Source organism: Vipera ursinii (genome assembly GCF_947247035.1).
Source record: "Vipera ursinii genome assembly, chromosome: 2".
NCBI classification, from domain to species: Eukaryota; Metazoa; Chordata; class Lepidosauria; order Squamata; family Viperidae; genus Vipera; species Vipera ursinii.
The window spans coordinates 238,951,487-238,972,167 of record NC_139513.1 but is presented as its reverse complement, the minus strand read 5'-3'; the positions used below and the strand labels follow the sequence as shown (position 1 = coordinate 238,972,167).

Sequence of the window (20,681 nt, the reverse complement as noted above, 5' to 3'; positions counted from 1 at the left end):
TAAGGACTGGGGCGGGGTGACCGGCAGGGAGGGGCAGGGCAGGGCCGCGCGGTTATCTGCCTAGAAAGTGCGGCGTGGTGCTGCCTTGCTTTTTCTCGAGGGCGGCGGAGTCGAGCCCTGCAGCGGCGGGGCGCCATTTGGTGGTTTAAAGCGCCCCGAGCGGCAGCCGACTGTCTTTCTTTGCTTGGTTCCCAGAAACCAAGGGACTTCGTCGAACCAAGCCAGAGCCGCAAGAAGGATCTATTCCGGCCCGCATTGCCGCCACGCGAGGAGAAGCGGAAGCCATGGAAGCAAAGCTTTCGCAGCAACCTTCCCGCGCTTCGTCGCCGCCGCCGCCACCCCGCTCTGGCTCGCCGAAGCTCCAAGCTGCAGCGGCCGGAGGAGGAGGAGGAGGAGCCGCCGATGCAGCAGCATCCACGGGCGCGGAGGAAGTATCTCGTCTGCCGGCGAGTGACGGGGATGCGACGGCTGGCACGGGCGGCTCCTCGTCGGAGCCCGGGAGCGGCTTGGCTCCTGCTTCTGCAGCCGCTGGAGATGGGCTCTGCAGACCTCTGGGTCCCACGCCCAGCCAGAGCCGCTTTCAGGTGGACCTGGTGGCAGAAAACCTCAGCCGTGCGGCTGTGGCAGAAGAGGCGAAGACCACTCCGGGTGATGGGCATAAGAAAAGCAGTGAGGAAGCAAAAGGTCGGTTCCGGGTGAATTTCGTGGACCCCTCTGCTGGAGATGACAGCTCTGATGAACCTGGAGGTGTGGGCCCAGAAGGCTGCGGCGTCAGCTTCCAGAATGGTGGTGACACAGTTCTGAGCGAAGGGAGCCTACATTCCGGGGGAGGCTCAGGAGGGCACCACCACTACTATTATGACACTCATACGAACACGTACTATCTGCGCACCTTCGGCCACAATACCATGGATGCCGTGCCACGGATAGACTATTATCGGCATACCGCTTCTGGTCTAGGAGAGAAACTTATTCGACCCAGCCTTGCAGAGTTGCATGATGAGCTGGACAAGGTGAGTGATGTGGTGAGCAAGTAAAGAACATGTGGTAACCCCGTTTGGAATTTAAAACAAAAAGGGGCATCAGGCTGACACAATGTTGTGCTGATAGTATAGAGGTAGAAAAATATTGTGTTTTTCTAAACTAGATGAGTATTATCTAAAAACTATGAAAAGGTATGTTTTCTATGTTCTCTCTGCGTGGACTTCAGCTTTATAGATATGCATTGCAAATATATTTGCTTTAGTCTGCCTTTCCTTATGTCAGCGTTTCCCAACCTTAGGAACTTGAAGATGCGTGCTATGCTGGCTGGGGAATTCTGGGAGATGAAGTCCACGCATCTTCAAGTTCCTAAGGTTGGGAAACGCTGCCTTATGTTGCATATTGTCTCAAGTTTGTGCACCTTTTATATGGAGGCAATATACTTTATAGGTCTGTAAAAGTTAATGGAACATTAGAGCAGTACTTGTTGTCTGGTCTGAGGTAATATGACTCTTCATTTCCCCCTCTCCCAAATTTCTTAAGTTCATTTTAGGGTAGGACATGGGATTAAGTAGTTGCCTAGTCTGAAGAGTGAAACAGTGTAAAGTCTCTACATGGTGTAACAACAACCAAAGGCCATCTTGAGATAGGCCAGAAGAAATCCCTTTTATCTCCATTTTATATCAAGCATCCATATTAATAGTCTTCCCTGGTTTTCTGTGTGCTTTGATTATTTACTGATGCAAAGTTCTTGGCCAGACTTACTGCAATGTTCATGGATTTATAAGCTGTTTATAGATATATAAACTATGTTTGAGAGACTTGTTTTCAGAATAACATAACTCTTCAACTTTTGCATAAATAATTTAATAATACAGTCTGCTTGCATCTTCCCAGTAGGTCAGAATTAAACATCCATCTGTTATAATATGATGAAAGGAAGTTAAACTCAGTAGCTTAAGTACTTCCAACTATGTGTAGATCTGAAACACACTTAAAGAGTTATAATTTATTATGCATTTTTAGTGTTATTTATATCGTATGTGAAAGTTTTAATAACTTTCTGAGCTCTGTCTTTCTGAAAAGTGCAACATACCAGTTATATGGTGATACTAGCATTTAAAAAAAGAATTCTTGGTAAATCTATGTTATGAGCCATTGTTAATATTTCTGATTTTATTAAAGAATTAAGATTTCTCAAACTAAATTGCATATTGAAGCTAAACTATTGAAAATCTGATAAATTAGTATAAAGATTAGATAGCTGGTTGAAGCAATGTGTTAAATGGTAACAGGTGAATATACAGTGGAAATCTGGTTTCATCTTAATGGCATTAACAGCCTTTTGAAGATACAAACATCTGTAGCTGACAAGGAAAAAATCTGGCACGATGAATTATACTACCTTATCCAATAAAGGTTTGCTCCAAAATCAACCTATTGCCTAGTATAGTATGGAAGAATTATATTAGTAGAATATAAATGTTCTTTTCCTGTAATAGTGCAACTCTGTTAACTTCAGAATTCATTGAGTTGGCTTGGAGCTTAGGGTAGACGTATTAAAATCTATTGGTCTTGAGTATTGTCTAAATTAGATTTCAGCTTTTTCAGGAAGTATATTCTAAGCATCACAGTTTGAATCTAAATGCATAGTGTGTATTTATGGAAGAAGTAGAGTAGTTTACAGTCCTAGAGGAGATCAACCCTGACTGTTCTTTAGAAGGCCAGATCCTGAAGTTGAAACTCAAATACTTTGGCCACCTAATGAGAAGGAAGGACTCACTGGAGAAGAGCCTAATGCTAGGAAAGGTTGAGGGCAAGAGAAGAAGGGATGACAGAGAATGAGGTGGCTGGATGGAGTCACTGAAGCAGTAGGCGTGAGCTTAAATGGACCCCAGAAGATGGTAGAGGACAGGAAGGCCTGGAGAAACATTGTCCATGGGGTCACGATGGGTCAGACACGACTTCACAACTAACAACAACAGAGTAGTTTAACAGTCTTAGATAAATGAGTATTGTCCATTAAAAATATATGATTGCTTTTTAGCAGAAAAATTCCTACACATTTATAAACAGTCTTAAGATGGGCAGAATATTCTACAAGAATGTAAATGTTTATTAGTTTAAAAATTGAAGTTAATGTAAATCATCCTGCTTAGAAAATGCTTATTTTTTTATCTTTCTGTGTGAAAGATTCATGTAGCTTTCGCATCAAGATATCTTCCAGTATTAAGAAATATTCTGGAGTTGTTGGTTATGTTGGTTGTGCAAGGGCAGCCTGCCCTATAGAACATGCAAATGTGGCATGTTTGAGGATTACTGTCAGGTCAAGTGCTGAAATGTTAGCTGGATGGTTCATTAAAACTTGCTTACTCACCTGGCTATCTAGTAACTTAACATTAAAAGTAACCAATAGAAAATGTTAAAGAGCAATAGATATCCAAAAAAATATATCTAATGAAATCTTATGCCAAGCTGAAGAGCACCAATTCAGTTGGTCACATTAATTCTGCGTTATTTTATATCTTTTTAGAAATTGATTAAAGTGAGGAATTCCTTCTGAAATTGGTTATTCATATAGCACTAGTTCAGGTGCTTTATGATATCAAATCAGCTGATGTTATAACAAGGCTCAGCCAAAACTACTACATTCCCATCTCCCTGTAGCGGATGTGTTAATCATTCTGGCTGTGCTGTATTGCACTGAGTGTGATCTTGTCAATAACATTTTATGTTAAAATTTGAATAAAATATCAATTTCTCATTTCTTAGAACATTTTAAAGTCAATCTATATTATTTGGGCAGATGAAGACTGGTCTACTTTTTGATTCAGATAGTATTATTTTGGTTATATATTGTGTAAAACTAGTGAGTCAGGATTAAGAATAGAATGGCTTAATGTGTTAACATATTTACGGGTTGTGAAAACTATTCTGATAGATAGATGCAGTTTAAAGATGTCATCATGTTGATTGTAACAAATGTACTTGGACTGAAAATACTGGTGCATAAAGGCTGGTTTGATGAAAACCATGAGACTGTTTCAGCAGCTCTCCAGGTTAAGAACTAGGCCTACACAGACTGGCAGGATGAACTGACATCTATCTCAAAGAAAGAAAGGCAAGTTTAAGCACCTACAGAAATGCAGTATGAATGGTGGCAGAGAAAGGCTGAGCAAGTGGAACATTGCCACCGAAATTCTTCATCATAAAGTCAATTTATGGCCCTTGTAAATCAAGATACTTCCCCTTGCTGTCATCTGATGGGCTGAGCTTGATCAAAGATCAGGAAGAATTGAAAACTCAATAAGCTGAACAATTTTCTAACCTACTCAATAGGCCATCCACAATTGATCCTGATGTCTTATAACAGATTCCTCAGCTGACAGTTTTGAATGCCCTAGACCTGCTTCCCCCTACTAATGAGATCAAAGTGATCTTGCAGATGAACTCAAATAAAGCAACAGGGCAGATGATGGTATTCCTGTTGAAATCTATAAAGCTCTTCACCTAAATACCTTACAGGTGTTCCAAGGAAGACATTTAGTTGGAAGGTTTAGTTCAAGGAGGAGATGCCTGATGACTTCTGTGATGCCCTCCTCATAGCTCTCTATAAAAATACGGGAAGTTAAATCAAATCATGGAAATTATAGGGGTGTCTCACTGCTGTCCATTGCAAGATTCCCCCCCCCCCCATTCTCTTGAGAGAGACTGGGCACTGGTTTGGAAAGGAACCTCCTGGAAGCATAATATGTCCTTTGGCCAGAATGAAGTATAGTAGACCTGATATTTGCTGTGAGGCAAGTCCAAGAGAATTTCACTTAGCAGAACAAGCCTCTGTTGTCATTAACTTGACAAAGTCATTTGACACTGTAAACAGGGAGACACTGGATCATCTTGAAACATTAAGAATGCCCAAAGAAATTTGTGGAATTGATTCAGCTACTCCACATCAGAATGACAGCAGGTCCTTTACAATGCTTTTAAGTAAGCTGCATTTGCCATTTCCAATGGGGGTGAAGCTGGTTTTGTACAAGCCCCAATCTGTTCAATCTGTCCTTTGCTTGCATGTTATCGTGCCCAAGGTCTGAAGGAGGGAGTTATATCAGGTACCCATTGGACAATACTCTTTGACCCTTGTCCCTTGAACACATGGGCAAAAGGCATCTATACATTCAAAAATAATGATTGCATATGATTGTGTGCACTTGACACACAAAGACAGTGATCTATAATGCTCTTTAGCATGACTTATCAACCTGAGTAAGACTGATGACTTTACTACCCTGTGTCAAATATCAACTCTATAGAAAATCACTGTTGATAGCAGCTGACAAATGTAAACAGCTTCAAATCCCTAGGAAGTATCTTTTTGATATATAGGTCTTTGGACAAAAAAAATGACCCCAGGATCAGTAAGGCAAACCAGACTATAGGGCAGTTGTAAACTAGAGTGTCCAATCCACACAATGTGCATATCTTCACAAAGCTGGATATGGATTCCCTTCTCTCCTATATGGACATGAGTCCAGATGCAGTGGATGAGCATTTATGTCTCGTCACTAACTGTATGGTGAATTGGAGACCAGAAAGAGATCTCAAGATTGTCCATGCAAGTGCCACAAAGAAGCTGCCACCAAACATTGATAGAATATTATGAGCAGCAGCACAGAATAGCACCCACAATTATTGTAATAATGGACTTTGAGTGCCCCTATTTTCTAGACACTGTGTTTCCAGACTGGGAGTGCAGAGCCACCTCCGTGTTCATAGATGAACTGCAGAACATTTGTCTCCTTTGAACCCAAAGGACTACCTGTTATTGTGTGAACAAAGCTTAAAATAGTTTGCTTTTAACTCTCCTGGGGAGACAGCAAGTTTATAGTGAAATAATCATTTATTCTGCCTTGTATTCTTGGCTACTACATTGGATTAATTCTATTTCCCTATGATACCTTATGATATTTGGTTACATGGGTAAAGGCATTTCTTCTACCAGAAAGCATGCTTGAAGAAACTTTTAATCTACTTACTAATCTTACATTATCTGAGAATTACTAGTCTATCACATCAGAAGGTTTAATGAAAAGTAATGACTTCGATGTTACAAGTATTAACAGATGGAATTTGTAATAGAATTTTAGCCTAATGAAGTTCACTGTTAAATGTGGATTATTGATTTATTTATTTAAAACATTTATATAGCCTCCCTTTATACCAAATTCTGGGCACAAGAATTAAACTCATATAAAACTCTTAAAAATATAACACTCAAAACAAAACAAAAAACCTGACACCCAAGTTAAGCTTCCAACATTTTGTCTCCTTAACCTATCCCAGCGCTTGATGGAAAACCCAGGTATTTAGTGTCTTTCTGGAAGATTAGAAATGCTAATGAAGTTGATGGTTTGGCATATTGTGCATTGCTGAGCCAAATATATATATATATGTGTGTGTGTGTGTGTGTGTGTGAAAACAGTGAACCAAATAGTGCTGATTTGTTGATTGAGAATGAAATGGATGACTTGAAAGCGCAGTTGACAAGTTCACATGAAAAAGATTAATGAACCTTATTCAGAGGTAAATTGCTGTCAAGCTTGCATTTCATAGGAATGCATGGCTCATGTAATTGAAGTTCTTCAATTTTGGAAGATTGATGCAAGTCTTCCTTACATCAAGGGTCAAAAATTGCCAGCAATTATTGTTATACTACTAGAATGAATGTGAGGAATTTCTTCACAATGTGAGAAATTGTGACAACCAACAAAATAAGACCCAGAAACAAAATGTCAGTCCATGGAATATTATAGTGAGAATTCAAAACATAGGGTTTGGCAGGAAAACTCGTTTTTGAGATGCAGATAGTGTTGTTCGCACAGATTTTCTTGAATCTGTCACTACTATTAACTCAGAGCACTATACTGCAACACAACAAGGTTCAGAAGGAAAAGAAAGAAATTTTGATTGCAAGTAGACAGTGCTAGGTATCATATCTCACAAGACACCCAAAAGATATTTGTGAAATTCAATTTCACAACCTCATTCCATCTATCATATATAGTCCAAACTTTCTACCATACAACTTTCACCCTTTGCCAAATTTATGAATACTTTTATGGATATGCGTTGGACTCAAATGAAGAGGTAGAAAGGTCTGTGAAGACCTGGTGGAAAGTATGGAGTTCTTTCACAATGGACTTGAAAAATAGCTTGTCCATCATTGGCAGAAATGTAACAAATGGTGGGCATATATAGAATACATAGAAAATAGGAGGAAGGTGTGTTGGATATGTTCATTGCCATGAGTTATTTATAAAAATAATAAAGACAGGATATAAATAATGTGAAGAAGTAAATAGAAGTTAAAAAAATAGAGCTCATTTCAAGGATTATTTTTTCTGTTTCATTTATTAAAATATCCATATAGATATTATGGAGATTAAGGCATTAATTAAACATCTTATAATAATTTTCTGTGCTTTTTTAAACATTAAAATCTATAGCAGCCATTCTTAACGGGTACCATGACAAGTTGTTCGGGGTCTGCGAGAGATTATGATTGAAAAAAAAGTTATATACACACACACACACACACAAACACACACACACACCAACACACATGGTGGGAATTTTTACTCACCTGACTCAATCCTGGCCTGCTGTTTTGCCAATGTTTTAAACATAGATATGTTTTGTATAAACTAGAACTGAATTCTATTGTAAACTTTGTAGAGTGTTTTGTGATTTTATATAGGGATTCGTGAAATCTGAAAATTATTTCAAAGGCTCTTTTAGGGTAAAAAGGTTTAGAAAATCTGGTCTAGAACATTGATCCTTTTGACTAAATGTAAAAGGAGCTATGAATTACGTATACAGATAGTTTTTGCTTTAACCACCAAAAATGGGGCCAGCAACTCTGTCACTAAATGATATCATTAAGCAAGTTTATGTGATAACAACAAACTTAAGTCCTCACTTCCACCGCAATTGTTAAGCAAGTCAACCATGGTTGTTAAGGGAGACATCAGTGACCAAAACTTGCAGTTTTACTGCTGGCTTCCATATTGACTGCTTGTCAGAAGCCAGCTGTGAAATGTGCAAATGGCAATTGTGATCACAGGATATTGTGACAGTTATAGAATACCCACCAGTGGTGAAGTGCCCAAATCTCTTTCATGTTATTACAGGGACACACTGACAGTTGTAAGTACAAGGACTGGTTGTAAAGTTACTTTTTCAGTGCTGTCATAACTTTGAACAATTACTAAACATGGCAGTTATTTAGCAAAGAATATATATAATATAATACGTGCTTTATATAATTGCCATGGAACTTTCTGTACTCTTTTGTGGAAGTTACTAATTTAATTATATTTTGTATATCATGTAATGCATATCTACATTAAAATCCATGTATTTAATAAATACATATAAATCATATGGATCATATAAAACATACAAAGCTTCACTAGCTTTATAATAAAAGATGTTATCATACAGTGGTAGACTACTTTTCTACAAAGAAAACATTTCCTGGCTTTCTGATATTAGTCAAAGTATTCTGCCATTTAATCTGTGTTAGTTACAACACTATCAGCATTAAACAGATTTATTAGAGAGTCTTTCTTGGCAACCTCCCTTTCCCTTCTGATTGTTACTGTGTCTTAGGAGCTATTTGAAGATGGCTATGCAAATGGAGAAGAAGGAACTCCTACTGGAGAAGCCACTGCAGCATATACTGCTGATAGTAAAGGGATTGTCAAATTTGGTTGGATTAAAGGTGTATTGGTGAGTATAACTTTGGTATTTCAAGTAATTCTTGACTTCTGTTTAATGTTTTAAATCATATGTGGGGTTCTGTTCAATGTTTTAAATCATGCGGGGTGAGGTTCAACATTTCACGAATGGTAAAAAACAACAACCTTAAGATAGAACAAAGCTACTTGTAAAATAGAAATATTTCAATTTGGTCACTTAGCTCGCAGTATTTTTTGTTCACTAGAATACCAATATTTAGTTGTATCACTGGTTTGATATGTAATATTTTTCAAGTTCATATATAGGGTGAGATAATTTAGGATATCCATGTACTAAAAACTATGCAGACCCTGCATTTTTTCTTGTCTTTCTTGTCTTCAGTCATTTTCATATTTGTTGTCACGTCACATCTCCATTTTTGCCTAGCAGAGTTTTTCCTTCTCTTTGCCTGGCAGCAATATCTTTGGTTTGCTTGTTGCCTTTCTTCCTGCATGGTAGAGAGAGTGTGAGAGCAGGTGGGGGTTCTCAGGGAAGGGTGCTGCTCATGATAAGATTTGTGGGATTGATAGTGTTCCCTATGCCTGAAAAATATGCTAGGCTGGTGTATTAAGACAAGTTGTGAGACTACCAGTTCCAGACTGCTCCTATTCCAGGCCTTTTCCTGTGGCCCTGCGTTCATGTCTGTAGAGCACTCATTGCCCTGCCCTTGGTGTTTAACATCCAGTATCATTATAGGCCATAAAACATGGCCTGGAAAGCCAGCATTTTGAGTCCCTTGTCTGCTGGCAGTTTCACAATCATTACCCCAAAGATTCTTTTTTTAAAAGAAGAAAAAAGTAAAGTATCACTGAATAGAGAAAAGTAAGCTATGAAAATGTTTTCATTTGTGTATTTTCATTCTTGATTTTTTTTTCTTTATTGGTTGGATTACTGTAATCCAGAGAATAGTTAGAAAAAACCCAAATCCCCTATAATTTATTAGTTCATTCTACCACAGGAATATTCTAGAGCAGGCATGTCAAACTGCTGGCCCGCGGGCCGGATGCGTCATACCAAAACCGCACCCACCCCATTGCTGGCAATGGCAAAACAGTCCCAGTACATTGCGCGACGCCATGTGACATCGCAAGTTTGACATGTCTGTTCTAGAGCTATATAGTTAATAGTAAAAGACATACTGTTCATATTGTTCACTTTAAATTTGTAATAAGCAATATTATGCTTAATTATATGTAATTAGCATCTTTCTAATGTATTTAATTTGAGATTTCTGCCTTTATTTTCCATTCACTTATGCTGCCTTAAACAGTTTCCAGTTCGACATGTTGTGAAACTACAACTCATACTCTTCCTATAACCATACAAAGCAAATAGCTCCAAAAATGGCTCTTTCAATAATATTCAACTAGCTTTTAAAAATTGTCATCTTGCAATCTTGTTTTCTAACTAGCTTTTTATATATAAATTAGAAACATTTGCCTCTGTATTAAAATATAAGATAATGAACAGTTATTATAATGAGCTTTACTTGCTGAGAAATTCATCTATGCGCCATTAAAATTAGATGGGTTCCAAGTTGCATCTTGAAAAGAGTGCTGGAAAGCCTGAAATACTTGGTTCTCTTGCAAGAAACATTTAACTTGAACTGTTACAATCACTTCAAAAATCTAATTTTAATATAAATGTTTTTACTTTGATGTTGGAATAGGTACGATGTATGTTGAATATCTGGGGGGTGATGCTCTTCATTCGACTATCCTGGATTGTAGGACAAGCTGGTATAGGTAAGTACACCACATTTATATATTATTTTGGCTGTTGCTAAAAGACCTGTGACTTCTAATATCTGACAAAACCTGGATTATAGAGTAGGATTACTGCTGAATGTCCATAGTTTCTCAAAAAAAAGAGAATTGAATGGTTAAATAACTGGGTTTTTTTTGCAGAATTTTCTGATTTTGAGGGGGGGTTTGTTTCCATAGTAAAAACATAGCATACCTGAATGATTAACCCTGTGTTTGATTCCGAGAATATTATGTAGGTGGCTTTCCTATTAAAAATTAATATGGTTTTTTTTACAAAAGCTTCATTTGAAAAGAATATAAAGCAATTGCTTAACCTGTTTCAGTTGCTGTGAATTACGGTATACTCCCTAAACATGTTTTCATATTTGATGTTTATACTACTTTTGTTACTTTTATATATTGCAATCAGTTGTTAACCATGATTGACCAGATAAATTGATTGGATCTTCAATTCTTCCAATAGCATATCTGTTGCTGCTATAATTGAATCCTGTCACCTTGCTGATAGTTATTGTTATCTTCTCTTTTCCTCTACCTTTGCCAGCATTATGGACTTCTCAAGGGACCTTGTCCAAAATATGATAATTTGAGCCTGGTTATTTGTACCTCAAGTCAGAACTCTTGATTTATTTATTTTTCATTTGTTTTCTTGGCTATTCATGGTATTTTCAAGAACCTTCCTCAACACCTGAGTTCAAAAACATCAATACTTTTCTTATTGTGTTTCAGAGTCCAACTTTCATTTCCATGACTGTCACAGCAAAGAATTTCTTTCTACATGATTCTGATTTTTATAGGTATAAATGTGTCACAGTATTTGAGGCCTTCATTACTAGGCTGCCAAGTGCTAGTCTGCAGCATATTTATTGATTGCTGGATCCTATACTGCAGGGGTGTCAAACTGCCGGCCCGCGGGCCAGATGAATCATCTGGAAGCTGCACCCACCCCATTGCCAGCAATGGCAAAACCGCTCTGATACGTTGCGCGACATGTGACGTCGTGATTTTGACATGTCTGCTATACTGCTTGATAATCCTAACATGCAGAAATTATTCACCACTTAAATGTATTCAGTTTTAAGGCTGGATTACTGTATCTGTTTTTACTAATTTGGTTTTCTTTAATTGTAGCCTCATTTTCTCACTAAAGTTTTTGACTTTGATTACTAGAGCTCTCTAGTCATTTGTATCTTCACCTTTCAGACTAATATCACCAACATAGCCCAGTTTGATGTTTATTTTTCCACTTTTAAAATTACATTCATCATCTTCTGATCAAACTTCTTTTAGTATATATTTGACCCATAGACTAAATAAATAAGACAGGGAATTTAGTCTTCGCTGACCTGATCTGATCTACTTTGCTCTGTTCCATCTGGACTGCAGATTCCTGTTCTGTGTTGCTTTTGCATTTGAGAATGATCTGAGAATATCATTTACCTAAAGACATATCACAGCTTGACAGAATTACAGGCCTTCCTGTAATCAGTGACGTATGTAGTGAATTATTTTTGGTATTCTTTGGCATTTTCAATTATCCAGAGAGCAGTGTTGCCTCTTGTTTTTAAAACTAGCTTGAACATAGTATTTTTCTTTCTGTATAGGATAATCTATTCAGCTTTGGATGATTCTAAGAATTATTTTGCTAATGATGAAATTCGAGATAAGGTGCAACAGTTTGCAGAGTCTTCTTTCTTTGGCACTGGCATTAAACTCATCTATTCCAATCATTTGGCCACATGTCTTTCTTCAGATTTGTTATTATAAGATAGAATCATCAGTTTTTATTTTGTTGCTTTGCCACATTTCTGTAAATCCATCAAATCCTGTAGCTTTTAAACTTGATAGTGGATTGTTGACTTAAAGTTATCATTCAGTACTAAAGGTTCTTGTAAATAGGGATTATCTTCTAAGGTAATTTGGATGTTGACATTGCTGTTATTAAGAATTCAGTACATTTTTTCCATCTTTCTTTGAATCAGTATTTTTTATTAAATGATATGCATTGTTTTAGGAAACATATAATTCTTACAAATCCTAACAGTTCTGATTTCCTTACAGGACTTGCTGTCTTGGTTATTGCAATGGCCACTGTTGTAACTACTATCACAGGCTTGTCTACATCAGCTATAGCTACCAATGGTTTTGTGAGAGGAGGTAAAACTTCATTAATACTTCAGATGTAGCTGGTATAAATAATTTTTAACCCTACATATATAATAAAAATGTATGTATGTAAATTCTTTGATGGAAGCATTTTTCATATAATTTAAAGAAAAGTTAAAAGACCATGAAATATATGATTAATGTGCACCCAGCAGTAATTTGACACTACCTGCAACAGCAACAACAAAATTTAAGCTAGCTTGTCAGTGTCAGTGGGTTTCAAAAAACATGTTTATGGTGACTTGTTATAAAAATCCTCTATTCATCATGAATGTTTTGCTTAACAAGCAGGACAATTACTTGCATGCAGTTTTATAGTTCTTTGGTTGTAAGGAAAGTTCTAGAAAATACATCAGTGCTTTATCCCTTGATCTTTTTCCATACAATTAGTAGCTGTAATTCTCTCTATCTTTCTGTCTATAGTAGTCAGTAGGACAGGCTGTCTGTTAGGTGGTGTTTACTTCAGTATTAAACAGATGCAAACATTTTCTTACAAGTGAATAATATTGATAAAGATATTAATACTGTACTTCTTGTACACATGAATATCAGAATTGACCTCAAATAGAAAAAAAGGGAAAAATCATCTTAAAATGTTGACGTATGTTGCATACATTCTGTCCTTGTCATAACAGTTGGGAATGATCCTCAGTGCTTGTAGGACATAAGTATAAATTCTGTGTATAAAAATATAATTTGTATCATAACTTACATCTTACACTCTTCTTCTTTAGGAGGTGCATATTATCTCATTTCCAGAAGCTTGGGGCCAGAATTTGGCGGTGCTATAGGCTTGATCTTTGCATTTGCTAATGCTGTTGCCGTAGCCATGTATGTAGTTGGTTTTGCAGAGACTTTTGTTGATCTACTTAAGGTAAACTCATTCTTCTGGTGTGCTATTTGTTATCTTTATGTTTCATAATCTGAACTTTACTAAATTTTCCTCAGTACAGTTCTACTTTGGAATAATTTATAAAAACTTTTTTTAGGGAGATGTGAGACAACTTGGGTTTAATGGTGGTAGTAGTTCAGTGGACAAATATTTGCTCAGAACAGCCCAATATCAAATGCATTATTTAATTATGCTTACTGGAAAACCTAAAGAGGTCTATGATTCATCAAAACAGTTTGATACTTCCAGTAGAAATGAACCTGTGTAAAGCCTACAATTTTGTAAAGTATCGCTTTTTAGGTTTGTGCAACTCTAGGAATAATCATTATGTGGGATTTGATGCTATGAAGATTACTCAGTCATTTAACATCTTTAATTTACTAATTATTGATAACTATAGCTTGTGCCCTGTGTAATGTGTTTTCCTTCCAAATCAGAATTTGAAAAAAACTATATGGAAATTTGGATTAGAGGGCCAGAAGCAAGTTATACATCAGACATGTCAAACACAAGGCCCGGGGGCCAGATCCGGCCCACGAAGTGGTTTCATCTGGCCCGCGAAGCCATCCTGGAAACAGTGAGGGAACGGCCCCCACTGCCTTGGCCCTGGCCCAGAGACCCTCCTTCTGCCAGAGACCCTCAGATCTGTCCCACTCCTGCCCAGGCCCCCATAGGCACCCTTGATGCCAACGATGTAGAGCTGGCCACGGCCACCCAGTAGGCCATACACACTCTAGCCACGCCCACCCAGTAGGCCACGTCCACCCTGGCCACACCCACCCGGCCCCCTGAGGGCAATTGCAATGCTGATGCGGCCCTCAATGAAATTGAGTTTGACACCCCTGTTATACATCATTGATGACCAGCCTAAGGGGAAATTAGGGCAACATGAAAATATGTAGTATACATACTTGTCATGTATTTCTAAATCACAACTTGAGTTTTTAAAAACTTAGTAATCAATTCAAATACATTACAGTTAGAAGAGTTTAACATTAATCTTTATGATTAGAGATAGTTTTTATAAAATAGAGCAAAATAAACTTAAGCATTTGTACAATCAGAATTTTCTAAATCTAATTGTATATAACAAACTAAAATGAAGTTCTGTTTTCAAATATTCTTCCTGTATTTGTTAAAATATGATTTTCACTTGTTGCAATATTAACTATCACAATTATCTCATTTTGTTTTGTAGGAACATGAATTGCTTATGCTGGATCCAAATAATGATATCAGAATTATAGGAGCAATTACAATTGTTGTTTTATTAGGCATCTCGTTAGCAGGAATGGAATGGGAAGCTAAAGTAAGTAACTATGATTTTAAAAATGCTTTTATAAAAATGTAAGTAATTATGAAAAAATGTGAAAATAAGCATATATTACAAAAACACAACTAATAATCAGACATCAACAAGGAACATTCTTGCAATAACTTTTCATCATATAGTTACAATATAGAGATTATTTACATTTTGTGTTAACATAGCTTTTCCATTAGGGTAATGGGAGGGAAGGGTTCTTCAAATATGACTGTTGCAGTCCTTAAGAGCACAATTATCAGACTTTCATTGTGAATAAATAATCCAAACCAGTAGTAAGATTTGTGACAGTTCTGTGCCCCCCAAAAGAAAATGTATAATCCTATTGAAGCTTTTTCAGAAGTAAAGACTATTATTTTAATGCTGATGAAACTACACGTAGGACTGCAGCATTGTAATTTTTTAAAAAAATATTGTATTCCAGTATGAAGCAGTTAAAAATAAGGTAGTATTTATCCAAGCTTAAAAGAATGCCATGGCCCAAACAGACCCTAATAAGGTACTTTTTTATAAAGATATATTAGTTTCATTCTATATAAATCTAACATTACTACCCTTATATTCCTTTTTAAAATATTTAAGATCTTAATATGATTTAGTTCAAAGAATTGCTATGCTTAAATGCTTTCATCAAGTAGAGTAAATTTCTAGGTGAATTATCTCTGTTACAAAACATTTTCAAGCACAAGCATTCCTACTTTGGGCTCAATTGAAGAGAAGTTGACATATCTAAACTGTATTTATAATGCTTATTTGACTGAGAGAGAGAGAGTGTTGGTCTTAATTTGGAGAATTTTTTTATATAAATGATGTTGATATTATCCACTTGAAAATTATAGGCACAGATTGTTCTGCTGGTGATATTACTAGTAGCTATTGTTGACTTCATCATAGGAACATTTATTCCATTCGAGAACAAAAAGGCTGAAGGATTTTTTGGTTACAAAGGTAAGACAAAATGATAAAACAAAAATCTTCCCAAATGTAGTCTAAAACCTGTTATTTCACATACTAAAATTGGCTATATTAATGTCTGTCTATCTATCTATCTATCTATCTATCTATCTATCTATCTATCTATCTATCTATCTATCTATCTACATACACACACACATACACACATTACTAAAACATATTCTAAGTAATATATCAACTATTTCTAGTTTTGAAATATTGTTTGACTTCAATATGGTATCCTTTGATACAGTATGCAACCCAGTTAGGTTTTCTACAGACTATTGAAACAAAGCATTCCAGTTCCTTTCCTGCAGTCCATTTTACTGTTCCAGATGATCCCTTAAACTTGAGGACTTACTTTCTGTAAATGCCTTATGTGTGAGGAAAACTACAATCTAGCTTTAGTAATTAATTTCCATTTTATATCTTGCAAGATTTTCAGACCCCAAATGGGAATGTGTAGATTTCCCCCCCCCCACACACACACACACAATAGAAAACATTCTAGAAATCTTGGACCACTCATCACTCACTTGAGGATTATGAACATAATGATGGCTTGCATAGAATATGTGAAAGTAGATCCATTTTTCCTCCACTTTAGATATAAAAGGGATACAGTATGTCATTCAATTTCTCCAAAATATGAATGTCTTATGCTCCTTTTGAGATAGTTCTAACCAACTTTATTATTAGAATAAAAGTAGTTCTTACTTAACAACCTAATGGGGACTGACAACTCCACCACTAAGCATAACAGTTGCTAAGTGAGAAATCAGATGATTGTGACTGTGCTTTCCAACTGGAAAGAGACAAGTCTATTTAGTTTCACGCATTCTGCTTTGGCTTGCCTCATATTCACTCCCATGTCCTTTGAAATGCTCAAGTGCTCGCTTACTATTTTAGTTACATCAAAAGCAATGTGATTGTGCCATAGCATAATATGCAAACAGCTTAGTCTCTTTAAATCCCTTCCTCTCCAGACTCTCAACTCTGCTGGATAGGGGTGGAGGAAAAAAGCAAGTAATTTCTCTAAGTAATCTCTCCTTTGCCTTTCCTACTTTCAGCACAATCACATTGCTTTCGATGTATAGAAGAGCAAACAGCTTTCTCTCTTGCAATCCCATCTCTCTTCTGCAAGGTGGGGAAAAAAGAAAAAAAAACCCAAAGGTCAGACATAGCATATATAATGTCTGTAATGTAACGATCATGTGACTGAGGGATACTGCAAAAGTTATAAATGATCTAAGTCTGCTGTAAAGGTATTTTTTCCAGCACTATTCTAATTTTAAACAGTCATTCAATGAGTGAGGACTACCTGTATGTTTTTTATAGTCAGTATGTCTACTGTAATCCTACAGGAATTTTTAATTGATATCTGTGTTTAGTTAATAATGGGAGAAATATTACAGGTAGTACAAGACTGATTTGGTGGAAGATTATATTTGTATTTGTTAAAAAAACACAGCAAATTTTTAAATATCCACCTTACAGATTATTTTTATTTTTTAAGTATTATGTATTTTTTGTAGCTTCATGGTAGTTTCTTCAGTGGAATAATAAATGCAAAGTATATTGGACAACACAATGTTAAAATAATTCTTCTTTAACATTCTTATTTCATAGCTGAAATATTTTCAGAAAACTTTGGACCAGATTTCAGAAAAGATGAAACTTTCTTTTCAGTATTTGCTATATTTTTCCCAGCTGCAACAGGCATTTTAGCTGGTGCAAATATCTCAGGTGATCTTGCGGTGAGTGATGTTTAGTTATTTTGTTGCTATTCAATTCTTTGGAGTGCTGTTGTGGTTCATAATTTCCATTTTTTCCAGGATCCTCAATCAGCCATACCTAAAGGGACACTGCTAGCCATCTTAATCACTACAGTGGTTTACATGGGAGTAGCAGTATCAGTAGGTAAGCAAATTTCAAATTGTTTGGATGTTTCTTGATGTTTGTGTGGATAAATTTTTCTAGGTTGATTTTTACAATTTAATTATTGCTTATCCTTCATATAGAGACAATCATCTTATAATTTACCAAATACAAAATCTATATACTATGCACCATCTTAGGCCAACCTTCTGTACTGTAGTCCACTTGGTATTACCAAGTATTTATACCTTTATGTACGTAGAAAAAGGAAAGGCGAGAATATTATAAATATTGTAGATACTCTTAAAGGAGAACAAAAAGAACAAGAAAATCCAAACTGTAGTACAGATAAATTAGTTGTTTAAAGTTTTCTAAAAAAAGATTATAGGTGTTTTGAAGTTATATTTGTTTCTTTACAAAATATAACAGCCATTTCAGTAGAAATTCTCCCCAAAGCCAGACACTGCTTTTGCTTATGGTATTTATGTTTTATATTACTTAGATTTTTATACTGCCAGTATAAATTTATAGTGTATGTCATCTACCTGGGTTTCTGAAAAATCATTAGCTTTCCAGAATATCAGATTAGCAGTATAGGATACTGGAGCCAAGCATACAGAACAAATGTTAAGGAAGTTATTAAAAAGTTGAATCAGAAAGAAAGAAGAAGAGTCATTGCTGAAGTCCTATTTTTCTCCCTGATAACATATAAGACAAACATATTTTAAAAAATTACTGTGTTAGATAAAACTAATTTTACCAGAGTTTAGTCAACGGTTTTTTTTATACTTATGAGAGTTAGGTTTAGTGATGTTTATATGGCATTTAAGAATCATATCATTCAAGAATAAGGTATTTTCACAATTCTATTTCCTCAGTAGCATAGGAATTTATTTTAATAAAATAAAATAATTAGTAAAAAATCATAATTTACAAATGTGATTTTTTTTCAGAAGCTAAATTTGTGTGCAGTGTAATGGGCTATTATTTTTCTTTTCCTGCTTTTCTGGCTATCAGATGTCTGGAATCTTTTACTCCCAGACCTCATTTGTTGTTCCTAGGAAAGAATCTGTACATCAGCACAAACTAATGCCTGAGCAACATAATTTATATTTCTTTGCCTAAATAACATTTATTGATAGCCAGAGGCTTTTCATAAATGTGCAAGGCTAACACCATTGAATTGCTACAGGAAGTCCTTGACTTAACAACTGTTCATTTAGCGACTGTTCAAAGTTACAACGGCATTGAAAAAACTGACTTATGATTGTTTTTCACACTTATGACCATTGCAGCATCCGCATGGTCACCTGATCAAAATTCAGACACTTGGCAACTGAGAACTGGGATCATGTGACAGATTCACTTAACAACCAGGTTATGGCAAAAAAGTAAAATGGGGCAAAATTCACTTGACAAATGTCTCACTTAGCACAGAAATTTTGGGCTCAATTGTGGTCCTAAGTCAAGACCTACCAGTATTTGGATACAAATTCAGTGGTATAAGTTACCACTTCAGTAGCATTCTTATGTGCACTAAACCTGACTTCTTAAATCAAGGAATAACCTTGAGCCACATGTTGAATTGAAGGGTTTCTTCAAGATACTTTCAACCATAACTGTTAAACATCAGTATGGTTTTCAGTCATTTGGAAGCAGGAAATATAACCCAAACAAATCCTCCTGAACTATCTTCCAAACTCCAGCGAATTGAAATAGTTATGCCCAAAACATTCCCTTCTTCCTACAAATCATACCACATTCCTGCATGTTTTATATATATATATAAATTATTGAAAATCTTGGCTCCACCTATATTTGAGAAAATGAACAGATCCACTTTAGGCCATGACTACTATGACAATTGCAGCATCCCCATGGTCACATGATCAAAATTCAGACGCCTGACAACTGGTTCATATTTATGACTGTTATTATGTCCTGTGGTCATATGATCCCCTTTTGTGAACTTTTGATAAGCGGAAAGCAGAAGTTGATGAGAACAACCAAAAAGATCAAAGGAAAAAAAGCAGATAGAGTCCAGCAGGGGGTTAAACTAAATCAGCATTCAGCCAGCCAATTAACATTTAAAGATAAAGAACAAAACAAAACTTGAAAAAGTGAAATTAAAGCCTAGACTTGCTTATGACAATGTTCTGCTGGTAGGAAGAGGTAGAGAAAATAATAATTTTCCAGCTGCTCCTTACAGGGAGCTGGAATCTTCAAGTTTCCCCCTCCCAGGTGGGTCCATAGCTGTCTAAAAGTCATCTTGGGTCATTGTTAGATGCCCCCATTCAAATTCAGGAAACAACACTGCTAAAGAATCAGCTTTGGCAACAAACACAGCAGATCATCAGCAGGGGAGAAAAATTTCTCTAGTGAGTAGCAACCACCCTGGGGGAGGAGTAGCTGTTGATATGATTTATGAAGATCTTTAACAAAATCTAAATGGACCTTCTTTATAGGAATGGGTTAAGATAGCTGTGCTTTTCTACTTGATAAGTCATCTCTTCTTTATCTGCTTTTCTAGGTTCCTGTGTTGTTCGGGATGCCACCGGGAGCCTTAATGACACAATTGTTAATGAACTGACAAACTGTACATCAGCAGCTTGTAAACTGAATTTTGATTTCTCTTCCTGTGAAATGACAAAATGTTCTTATGGGCTAATGAATGATTTCCAGGTAAAGCACTATTTCCAATCCTGGGAATTCTTTGAGGGAGGGAATTTTCCATATCGTACATCAGAGCTCCCCAACCATTCCTGGTTGGTGGCCCGATGGGAAAGGGAGGAGCAGGGAAAAGTGTGTGCACGCGTGCATATGCAAACAGGTGCATGCATAGTGGCAGTGCTAGCGCCTGCATGCATGCACAAATGGGTCACTAGCACCCATGCGCATGCGCAAATACCACTATCACCCATGT

At 36.4% G+C, this 20,681-nt stretch overlaps 1 protein-coding gene across 2 annotated transcripts in view; it reads left to right on the top strand.

Annotated features, from left to right (window-relative positions):
• SLC12A2 (solute carrier family 12 member 2) overlaps positions 1–20,681 on the top strand; it is a 49,498-nt gene that overhangs the window by 1,081 nt on the left and 27,736 nt on the right. For both annotated transcript variants that reach the window (XM_083355093.1, XM_083355094.1), the window contains exons 2-11: positions 196–1,013; positions 8,650–8,769; positions 10,448–10,523; positions 12,606–12,701; positions 13,445–13,584; positions 14,801–14,911; positions 15,766–15,874; positions 17,510–17,637; positions 17,716–17,800; positions 20,289–20,440. In XM_083355093.1, coding sequence (XP_083211219.1) covers positions 285–1,013; positions 8,650–8,769; positions 10,448–10,523; positions 12,606–12,701; positions 13,445–13,584; positions 14,801–14,911; positions 15,766–15,874; positions 17,510–17,637; positions 17,716–17,800; positions 20,289–20,440 — 1,746 coding nt within the window. In that variant the 5' untranslated portion in view covers positions 196–284. The remainder of the gene's footprint in view (positions 1–195; positions 1,014–8,649; positions 8,770–10,447; positions 10,524–12,605; positions 12,702–13,444; positions 13,585–14,800; positions 14,912–15,765; positions 15,875–17,509; positions 17,638–17,715; positions 17,801–20,288; positions 20,441–20,681) is intronic.